The 11,838-nt window shown below is 35.6% G+C and overlaps 1 protein-coding gene across 3 annotated transcripts in view; it reads left to right on the forward strand.

Annotated features, from left to right (window-relative positions):
- LOC127880495 (uncharacterized) overlaps positions 1-5,879 on the forward strand; it is a 28,107-nt gene extending 22,228 nt beyond the window's left edge. For all 3 annotated transcript variants that reach the window (XM_052427787.1, XM_052427788.1, XM_052427790.1), the window contains exons 16-17: positions 1,328-2,529; positions 2,695-5,879. In XM_052427787.1, the coding sequence (XP_052283747.1) occupies positions 1,328-2,529; positions 2,695-5,208 (3,716 nt within the window). In that variant the 3' untranslated portion in view covers positions 5,209-5,879. The remainder of the gene's footprint in view (positions 1-1,327; positions 2,530-2,694) is intronic.
- The last annotated feature ends 5,959 nt before the right edge of the window (positions 5,880-11,838 follow it).

The raw sequence follows: 11,838 nt of genomic DNA on the forward strand, positions 1-11,838 counted from the left end.
TATTTTACCCATTTTACCAAAATGTAGGCATGTGCAAAAGCGTCTGCAGAATGCTCTAGTTAAGATGCAGAATCTCCATATCACCGTTTCTGCAACAGATAGTCAATTGAAACTAAGGAAATGTGTTCATGGCCATTAAATGAAGTCATAAACCAAGTTCCATAACTCTGACTTGCCACCTTTTTTTTACTAAAAAATTAGTGTTCATGTGTGTATGCATTTTCTGCATATCTCTATAAAAGATACTGGAATAAAACTTAAGGTATGTGTTCAGAGTCTTAATAAACATTCAGTGACCAAAAATCTTGATTAGCTTTTAAACAGGATTATGCCCCCTTTTGTACTTTTAAAAGTCCTGTTAATGTTTGCATGCAAGATGAAATTTTTGCGTGCAATGAATTCATACATCTGTAATCACTACTGATATGCAACTGAAACTTCTCACATGTCTTCAAGACCATCATGTGAGGTGGCTGACCAAGACCCATAACTCTGTCCTGCAATTTAGTTGAATGTGGCCCATTTTTTTACTTTAAAAATTTAGGTACATGTTTGTGTGTAACAACTCCATATCACTTTCTTTTACAGATATTAAATTTTTTTGAGGCCGGGCAGTTTTCCTTATACATGTATAGCTATAGTGGAACCTTATTATCCCCCGCCATCGGCGGAGGGATATTGTTTTGGCGTTTTCCGTCTTTCCGTCCATCCGGAGCCATATCTTGGAAGTGCTTTGGCGGATTTCATTGAAACTTGGTATGAGTATATATATGGATAAGAGGATGATGAACGCCAAATGGCATTGTACACCCTCTGTTAATAAGAGAGTTATGGCCCTTTGTCTCTTGGAAAAAATGCTTTTTTTAGTGTCAAATATAACACTTTTGTGTCCAGAAGCATATTGGCAGGGGATATCAATTCAACGAAATTGCTTGTTAACGCTCTAATGGCCACATTTATTGGCCAGTCTTCATGGAATTTTGTGAGAACATTATTTTGTCCCAATGAAATCCCAGCTGAAGTTGAAACTAGGTCTTGTAAGCTAAAAAAAAAGGTCTCTAGGTGAATTAAAAAAGCATGCTTATACTCTAGAAGTCACTTTCTTTGTCAAGTCTTCATGAACCTGGCTCAAAACATTTGTTCTAAAGATATCTCAGCCGAGCGCAAAAATAATGGGCGTAAAAATTACATATTTATGTTTCATTAAGTACTTTAGTTATTTTGAACTTCACCTTGTATGAAATGTTTACATGGTACATGGTATCTTGTTTATTGTAATATAATTGTAAACAAAGCATATAATGTTTCAATTTGTTATTAACTTCAGGGCATAAGTCGCAGTCATCAGATGAAACCAATTATCATGTGAGCATCAACAGTAAAGATCAAAGTCAAGAGTCTACGCAGGAGAGAAACAGTGACACTACCAATGTTTTAGATACAGACAATTCAGACATTTACTTAACATTAGAAAACTCCCAAGAAAGCATTGAACTTGTGGAAACATGTGATGCTCAGGGGCTCAAAAAAGACATCATAATGACAACAGAACTGGAAAATCAAACAGATGAAACAAACAAAGCAAGCACTTCCATTGTTTACGAAAAGCAAATGAAAGACAACGTTAATTGTTCAAGAGAAAATGCAAATAAATCAGCTGTTGATGAATTAAGTAAAGACATTGACAATACTTGTAATAATGCAACTAGTCCAGAGGTACATGCTGAAGATCCAAATAAAAGTGATGCCAAAGAAAAGCAAAAGCTGCAAATTGATGATGATGTTATTGAAATTGTTGACTTAACTGGTGATGATTTTGGACCAGATAAAGAAACCTTAAAACAGGTAAGCAAAGGTAGAAAGAAGCCAATAAAGATATCTTTTGGGAAAAGTAACGAACAAATATTGAAAGAAAAACTTGAAAGAGAAAGCAAACGTAAAAGGCTTGAGCATGATAGCAGTGATTCAGAATCAGACTCTGAGTGGCTCTCATCTGCCAAAGGCAATGAACACAGATCAAAGAGACAGAGGCAGAAGAAACCCAAGAAAACAGAAATGGAATTAAAAGAGATGGAAGAGAAAAATGAATTGAAAAGGCAAGCTATGGGATTTGTTTGTGAAACTGATAGTGATTCTGAATTGGAGTCATCTGAACCTGAGAGCCCAACAGGCAGTGTTTTGTATGATGAGTTTGTGGAATTAAGTAGTGGTGATGATTCTGACAAAGAGGATGGCAATTCAAGCAAAGGACTACATACAAGTAGAAAAAATAGCCAGGGAGAAAGATCAAATGGTAATAGATCATCGCATGGATCAAGTGGAGGTTGGTTGAATACAAGTAGAGGAGGACGCCAAAGGGAATGTGAACCTCAGAGAGAAGATAATAATGAAAATGCTGGATTATCAGAACATTCTGATACTTCATCTGAAAAAGATTCAGAGAAGAACAATAAATCTGGTGTTCTTATTTCTGAAAATCTTACTACAGGGGCTTTGTTTGAAAATGAGAATACAGACAATACTGGTGATGTAAACACAAATAAAGATAATAATGAAAATGCTGGATTATCAGAACATTCTGATACTTCATTTGAAAAAGATTCAGAGAAGAACAATAAATCTGTTGTTCTTATTTCTGAAAATCTTACTACAGGGGCTTTGTTTGAAAATGAGAATACAGACAATACTGGTGAGGTAAATACAAATAAAGATAATAATGAAAATTCTGGATTATCAGAACATTCTGATACTTTATCTGAAAAAGATTCAGACAAGAACAATAAATCTGGTGTTCTTATTTCCGAAAATCTTGCTACAGGAGCTTTGTTTGAAAACGAGAATATGTACAATACTAGTGAGGTAAATACAAATAATGATGATGTTGATCGTTATTCGAAGAAAGATGACACAAGTAAGCCGACTAAGGAGCAAATTTATACAAGAGATGGCATTGCTAATAAAGATGATTTAATTGAAGTAAATGACACGAAAGATGATGCTTTTGAGATAAATAGAAATAAAGGCGATCATAATGAAATAAGTAAGGGGAATAAAATTGGTGAGCTTCTTAAGAAAAAGGAGGATACTTCTGAACTGAATTTAATTAAAGACAGTTCAATTGAGGCAAAAACTAAGATCAGTGTTGAAGAATCAAGTATAGACAAAATACTTGAAATTCAAAATGCTGTTGATCTAAATGAACCGCTTCCTCCTGGGACAGAAGATTTACCTCCCTTGGAAACTTCCCTTGAGAAGATCAAGAAAGAAACAGAGGTGAAACAATTTCAAGAGTGTTTCTTTCAGTTCAAGAAACCATCGACCGATTTATATCTAGCAGACAAAAGTGGCAAGCAAATATCAACAATTATAGATAGAAAACCTGCACAAAGTACTGCAAATTTGGGTACTTTTGATAAAACTGGAATGGCGTCAAACAGTGTTGAAAAACATCGAAGTATTGAAGAAAAATATTCAAGAAAACCTCCACAAAGTGCTTCACATTCAGGTACTTTAGATGACACTGGAATGGCTTCAAGCAATCTTGAAAAATATATAAAAAGTTTTGCAGAAAAGTATCCAGGTTTTAATACAAATTATCAAACTATTGATACAACAGATCGTAGGATGGTATCTGATTCAAGCAAAAAAGCAAGTTTTGTTGAGAAGACGAAAAGTAACGTGGTTCCTAAATATGGAAAAACAACAAGTTTTTCTACCATGAAAAATCCAAACACTTCCAGTTTTGAAGAAAATTATCAAAGTTTTGAAACAACTGATAGTTGGATGGGATCTGATTCAAGAAAAACAAGAACTTTTGTTGAGGAGAAGACTAAAAGTGACGTAGTTCCAAAATCAAGCAAGATTAAAAGCTTTTCTGCCATGAAAAATCTAAAAGCTGTACGGAAGTCTTATCAACATAGTATTAATATAAAGTCCTATCGAGGAAAGGCGTATGATGATGATCGGGAAACAGCAAATACCCGTTCTCGTCAAAAAGAAGCCATACACGGTCAACACTGGACGGAAGCTGCAAACTATGACACAAGACGCTATGCTGACCCTAGGCCTATTGCTCCAGTAAAGACTGATATTTCTCAGTTAAAAGCCAATATATTTTCATTAACTGGCCTTGAACTATCTGGAACCTTGTCAGGTACATCCTCAACCAATCCCCAATCCGCATTTCCTAAACCCCTCTTCCCAGTCCTCTCAGGGCCCAATCCTGCTGTTCCATTTGACAGGCCTTTCTCCAGCCTAACACAAACATCGAGCTTGTTTACGGGACCGTTGGTGTCTTCAGTGGAAACTAATAGAGCGGGAAACGAAACGTTAGCAGAGCTGATAACAAAGCTGGAAGAGGTGAAGAAACTAGCAGAGATCGTCCAGTCAGAGCAGGTACGAGGTCCAATTAGGGAGCCTGCCCCTTCAGCACAATATGAGCAAAATAGGTATGACAGCGAGAGACCAGAATACCCTCCAGTGAGATATCAAGGCCATGGACCTGAACATGAATACGAGCGATATGGCCAAAGGCATGATGTGGAATATGTGGAACCAGCCAGGCGCCTTCCACCAGACAACCCACATTACGATTACCGACCTTCATTTCCGCCACATAGACCTGATCCTGATGCGCCTTACCATGCAAGACGATATGACCCTGATCCATATATGAACAAGGCAGAGGAAGCTTTTTATGATTCTCACAGGGCATACCCTTCCCGTGGACGGGGCAGTCGTTATCCAGATTCCCTTCCTCCCAGAAGAGATCCATACGATCGTAGACTGCCTTACGATGAGCGACGGTTACCATATGAACGCCCGCCACAACACTATCCCGAGTCGGACCCATATGAACGAGACTCCCACTACGCCCCAGTGGAGGTCTATGAATATGCCAATGCCCATCCAGCTGAGTCCTATCCCCTGGCGGGTCCTTCAAGCCAAGAACCTGGGCAATACCATGATCGAAGGTTACCTGGCCAGTTCCATGATATAAGGTCACATGGCCAATACCATGATCAAATGGTACATGGCCATCAACAGATGTCAAGTAACTCACCTCAGGGTGTAACCAGGGGAAAAAATAAAACTACGTATATAGGGTATGTAACAGAGACGACTAAATTATACGGGCCAAAAACTGTTAAGGCCACTGTGGTGTCTCGGAAAGGGCAGGTAATGAGTGTTTCTGACCTTTCAAATTGAACACTTTGGCAGAAATGTGAACAATTGAAGTTTTTGTTTTAAAATCAAATTAGATGTTTAATTTCAAATTAAAATGGCGTAACAGTTTCTATTTTTGAATAATTTGGTTTTTTGTTAAGGACATGTTTGTGTTGAAACGTTTTTTGTTAAGGACATGTTTGTGTTGAAACGTGTACTTGTTATTGGTTTTTCATTCTGTTTGATAAACAACCAAGAAGACTTAAGTAATGTACACAGGTAAAGATTGTATATTTCGTATGATTTAAAAAAAAATTGCTAATGATTTGCTTTTAATAGATGTTTTCAGTACACTCAAATAAAAATATTTAAGAAATAAATCTTTACAATTAATTATTATGTTTGAATTTTAAATGATTGTCATCAGATTGTTCATCACACTTTATATTTACATTTATATGGTTCTTGAAGTGTTCTGATCATGTGTAAATGCTGATTGAAGGTTTAAATATATAACAGTATGTCTGTGTCTAATCTAACATACAATAAAGAGGGATGTGATCAAAGTCTCTTTAAATGAAATACCGATTATGTTTTCTGTGTGTTTATTTTTGAATTTTACGTATAGAATAGTTATCATTGTAAAATGTGTTTTTTGTTTTGTGCTGTAACGAACCAAGGAAAGCTCTTACTTGTTTTTGATGTTCATTTTTAGCCGGATTTTTTTCGAAAAAATCTCGGCTTATAGATTGATGTTGTCGGGCGGGCGGGCGGGGGGGCGGGCGGGCGGCGTGCTCGAAAATGTTAGAGTTCTTATTTCATGGTATAACTTTGGTATGCTTGGACCTAGAGTCTTCAAACTTGACATGAAGGTTGGCCAGGATTAACAGATGACCACTGGTCATTTCAAGGTCATTCATTTGAAGGTCAAGGTCACTGTGACCTTCAATATAAAAAATGTTAAAGTTGTTATAACTTTGGTATGCTTGGACCTAGAGTCTTGAAACTTGACATGAAGGTTGGCCATAACTAGTTAGTAACCACTGGTCATTTCAAGGTCATTCATTTGAAGGTCAAGGTCACTGTGACCTTGAATGTAAAAATGTTAAAGTTCTTATTTCATGGTATAACTTTGGTATGCTTGGACCTAGAGTCTTCAAACTTGACATGAAGGTTGGCCAGGATTAACAGATGACCACTGGTCATTTCAAGGTCATTCATTTGAAGGTCAAGGTCACTGTGACCTTCAATATAAAAAATGTTAAAGTTGTTATAACTTTGGTATGCTTGGACCTAGAGTCTTGAAACTTGACATGAAGGTTGGCCATAACTAGTTAGTAACCACTGGTCATTTCAAGGTCATTCATTTGAAGGTCAAGGTCACTGTGACCTTGAATGTAAAAATGTTAAAGTTCTTATTTCATGGTATAACTTTGGTATGCTTGGACCTAGAGTCTTCAAACTTGACATGAAGGTTGGCCAGAACTAGTAAGTAACCACTGGACATTTCAAGGTCATTCATTTGAAGGTCAAGGTCACTGTGACCTTGAATGTAAAAATGTTAAAGTTGTTATAACTTTGGTATGCTTGGACCTAGAGTCTTGAAACTTGACATGAAGGTTGGCCAGAACTAGTAAGTAACCACTGGACATTTCAAGGTCATTCATTTGAAGGTCAAGGTCACTGTGACCTTGAATGTAAAAATGTTAAAGTTCTTATTTCATGTTATAACTTTGGTATGCTTGTACCTAGAGTCTTCAAACTTGAAATAAAGATTGGCCAGTACTAGAAGACAAAACATAACACAAGGTTTGCTCATGCCTTGAAAAGTACTTACATTTCATTTTGACCTTTGAACAATATTTCAGTAATTTAAGTATTGCATTGACAAAAACACGAAAGGTACTTTCCTGTCATTTAAATCAAAAATCCGGCTTCAATGCGGTCATCTCCGACCGCGGAACTCTTGTTATTTGCATGTTTCGTATAATCTTAATGTTGTGTATTATGCATACATTTTTTCATTGTTGTTTAGTCCATTATATATACTGTTTATGACAAAAAAATCATGAACTTTTTCTGATAAATAATGTCTTGACATATGAAAATGCTTACCAGCAAACAATTTTCCTCATCAGTTTTTCTTATCACCAGTGAAGTTTATTTGTATAATCTGAGCTTATACCTGTTGTGGCATCATTGAAACTCGGATTCGGTTTGAAGGTTAACATCAAACAGATATTGTGTTGCTTCAAGAGACATCAGAATGGTGTAACCTTGGTACTTAAAATCTCCCCTTTAGTATTTGTACACAATTTAGTCATTGTTTAATTGTCATAAAACTTGAGGCAATTGCTACTTGCCTACAAATAGTGGACATGAACGGACGTTTTTGGTATTATTGATCATAATATTACCATACTGATAACTTTTGTAAATAACACTTTTTTTGTAACTCAATTCTTTTAGCTCGGCTGTTTTCGGAGAAAACCCGAGGTATTGTCATAGCCAGCTTGTCCCCTGTCCTCTGTGCTAAAACCTTAACATTGGCTCTAAAATCAAAGTGCTTCCACCTACAACATTGAAACTTTATATGTAGCTGCATTTTGAGGAGTTCTACACACCACACTCATTTTTGGGTCACTAGGTCAAAGGTCACTGTGACCTCTAATTTTCTTCTGACAAGGCTAGCTTTAATTTATTCAAAACTGCACCCGCAGCCGAGCGTTGGCACCCTCTATGCGGTGCTCTTGTTTATTTGTATTTTGTTTGGAACCTAATCCAACTATTAAAGGTTCTGATCTTTGAACATTTTGTATATACAAGGGCATGCTAGTACCATAACATCGCTGATCATACATGGAAACAACAACACTTTGTACAATACGTCACTTTTTATTTGAAAATTTTCCAGCACTTTGCACATGAATGTAACAAAAAGGTACATGATAAACAATATGAGAAATAGAAAAAATTATATAAGAGGTATCTGTAAAAATTAACTTACAAAATCAATCTTTTACATTTTAAAAGCTTCAATTCACAACCATGCAAAACATTTTAATTTCATGAACACTAATTTACATTTCATAATATATTGTATATATATATTTCAAATTTTGCGTAATTAATACCATCTAAAAACATAAAATGAGTAACAATTTTTATTAAATGTATTGCATTGCTCGATTGTATATGGTAAAGACAAATAAAATGTGTATATATAAAAATGCATCAATTGTTTGTGTCATTATACCAACATTTCTGCATGTGTGGTTTAATAACATGTTCTGACATACAAAATGGTTACAGTTTAGTCCAACATGGAGAAAACATTTTCATAAGCAGTAGTTGGTTCAAACGCTGTGGTCTCTTCAGTAAATAAACTGTTATTTTCAATGATATTTACTAGGGATGCAAGAGGTTACGAAAATCATTAACCGGTTAACCTTTTGCCGTAACCGGTTATTAACCGGTAAACCGAAGCACATGAAGTAGTAATAATGATTAAGAGTAAGTAAAAATGTCATAACGCTCGAACCGCACTATAGAAACAAAAGTAATTTCAGATTTGACAACGCTTGCGTTTATAACATGCCAGTTTCGTAATAAAATGTATTATATATATAATTTTTCCTACGTTAATGCATTGGAGCAAAAAAAAAATGAAGAACTACAATATCTTCATTTTCACGTGTCATTAACTTATTTTTGGTCGGGCCGCTTATATTACGTTCGCTCACAAAAATGGTGTGTTCCTTTGTTCAGTCTGTTTTAATTTTTGATACTCAAATTGACTTTATATTCAAATCATTTTTTTCCTTCCAGTGAGACGTAAAGTGGGTGGTTCAACGAACCCGCATCTCTTCTTATTCGATAATTGCATATTTGTTGTTTGCATTTTAGCGTCTGTTGCCGAAGTATTATCGTTTGATATTCATTATACATTTTAAAAATGAGGGTAAAATAAAGGACTCGAATTGAAATTTAATAATTTATATAATCAGTATACGTATTTAATAGCGAAGTAACTAAGTCTTATGATCTCAAATACTTACAGTTACGTATGTTTGTTAACGTACCATAGCGCTCAAATTTTAAGCAAAAGATAAATGTAACGGTTTTATTTTTATTTATTTTAATTGATGTTTAATTATTTAATAAGTTAATAATTTACTTTCTTAAATAAAACTTACATCGGACGGTAATGGTGGAATTGTTGGACGTAAATTATACTAATGATATTATATTCTGATAAAGAAATACGCCGTAAACTCGACAAAATTTTAACAACGAATGCAATTCTTGATAAAATTGTTACTTATAAACACGGTATTTTCGAGAGCAATCTGTGTTGAATATTGGTTAACAAAACATCAAAATAAGCCTTCTAATGTATCAACTGATTTTTATCGCGTGTTCGATTAAGTGTCAATAACGTCTTCGCTAATAGCTCGCACTCCCCGCAGTTCGCTAGTTACATTTTCTCGAGTCAAACAAAACAATAGGGCCAATTATCAAAATGTTACCCCTTTTTGTTATCACAAAGGTATTGATTTATTGCTTTATTACTTTGATTGCTGACACGTTATTTATTACCGTCGATGGTGCGGCATGTTGTTTTAACTTATCGCCAGCGCAAGTTGGCAGTATGTCACGCGCAAAAAGAAAAATTATACGATTTTTTCCATGAAAAAAAACATAATCAGTTACTTTTTCCCAGGTTAACCTTTTCCCGAAAATGTAACCGGTTAACTGATCGTTTCGGTAGGTTAACCGGTTAACCGGTTAACCTCTTGCATCCCTAATATTTACCCAACAAATCTGCATGAATATAATTCTACATGTAATGTGCTTGTATTACAATATAAAGTTGACTGCTGACACATGATTCTAATCCTGTTGATTATGATAACCTTCCCAATCTATAACAGTATAGGAGCTGCAACATACGAAATGAGTCTCCTTGCTTACAATAAAACAATTATTTAACTTCCCAATCTGCACCATTTAACCCTTTACCACTTAGTCCCTTAGAAAGATAAAATTTAAGACCTTTCTTTCTATATTCAAGTTCAAACCCTTTGCATGATGGGAAATTTGTCGTCTGCTAAAATGTCGTCTGCTGAATATCTAAAATTAGCATTTCGTGTTTTTTTTTCAAAGAATACTATCAGAATAGCAAACAGTTTGGATCCTGATGAGACGCCACGTTCTGTGGCGTCTCATCTGGATCCAAACTGTTTGCAAAGGCCTTTAAAATTCGGTTCCCACACTGAAAGGGTTAAAGGCTTTATTGCCAATCCTAGGGTATTGATGAGCAGCAAACAGCATAAAACATTAACAGACTGTGAGGTACTTGCAGGCTGTTCTGGTTTTATGCTGTTTGCACATAGCCATTTTCACTTTGCTTCTAAGTGGGTAAGCACACATTAACCCAGCCCTCTTGGATGGTGTTAGGTCCTACCGCACACTTGATTTTAACTCTTTCAGTGCTGGAACCGAATTTTGAAGGCCTTTGCAAACAGTTTGGATCCAGATGAGACGCCACAGAATGTGGCTTCTCATCAGGTTCCAAACTGTTTGCTATCCTGATAGTATTCTTCGGAAAATTTTTGAAGAAAATGCTTATTTGAGAAATTCAGCAGACGACATTTTAGCAGATGACAAATTTCCCAGCATGCAAAGGGTTAAGAGTTACTAATCTTTGGACTGGGTATGACACAGAACATGAGAGAAAATAGGTCATGAATGAATTGATGTGACTCTCCCTCTTGACAAACAGGGTTAACTGCATGTGCACAAAGTTTCGTCCCAGACTAGCCTGTGCAGCTTGCACAGACTTATCAGCCACAACAATTTCCGAGTAGACTGGATTTTTTTTAGAAGAGACATTCTTGATATAAAAAATTCCATACAAGTGGAAAGCGTCCCTGATAAGCCAGTGTGTACTGCACAGGCTAATCTGGGATGACACAATGCACACATGCATTAAGCCCCATTTTTCCAGATCAAGGCTCATATCTACCCAAACGTGCAGTTCCAACACACATCTAGCTTTTTAATTTGTACTTCCATCTTTTTTGTGCAAATAACAAAGTGCATGTTAAATACTTCCTGAATGCCATCAGTAAGGAACCTTCATATAAAAAATACAATTTTCTACATTGTTGGCCATTACAAAAATACAATATAAAATTTCAAAAGCACCAAAAATGTGTCACTGCTCCAAATAATATGGTCTCGTACTAACAGAACATTTGAACAGGAGAAAGAAGCATTTTTTTTTTGTTGAATTGGAAGCAGAATATTTCTATTGAGTGGGAAACAGAGTATTTCTGTTGAGTGGGAAGCAGATTTTTCACTGTTGAATTGAGCTTAAAAGAATTAACAGGTCAAAAGAGTTAGTTAAAATGTGGTAACTGACCAATTATCTGCAACTCATGTTGTTACCAGTTGTATATAAAAATATATATAAATTTCGATATTTTACATGACTGTACAGTCCTCTTAGCCGAGCGGAACTGTCTTTTTATAAGGATCAGAGTTAGTGTTTTTGCGTCGTATGAACGAATCTGCACTAAAACTAAACTTAAATTACTAGTAACATCTTCATCAAATCATTTCTGTCGTCAGTTGTCGAAATGAAAGTATGGTTGATATTCAAATGCA

Source organism: Dreissena polymorpha, chromosome 5, assembly GCF_020536995.1.
Source record: "Dreissena polymorpha isolate Duluth1 chromosome 5, UMN_Dpol_1.0, whole genome shotgun sequence".
Classification (NCBI taxonomy): Eukaryota; Metazoa; Mollusca; class Bivalvia; order Myida; family Dreissenidae; genus Dreissena; species Dreissena polymorpha.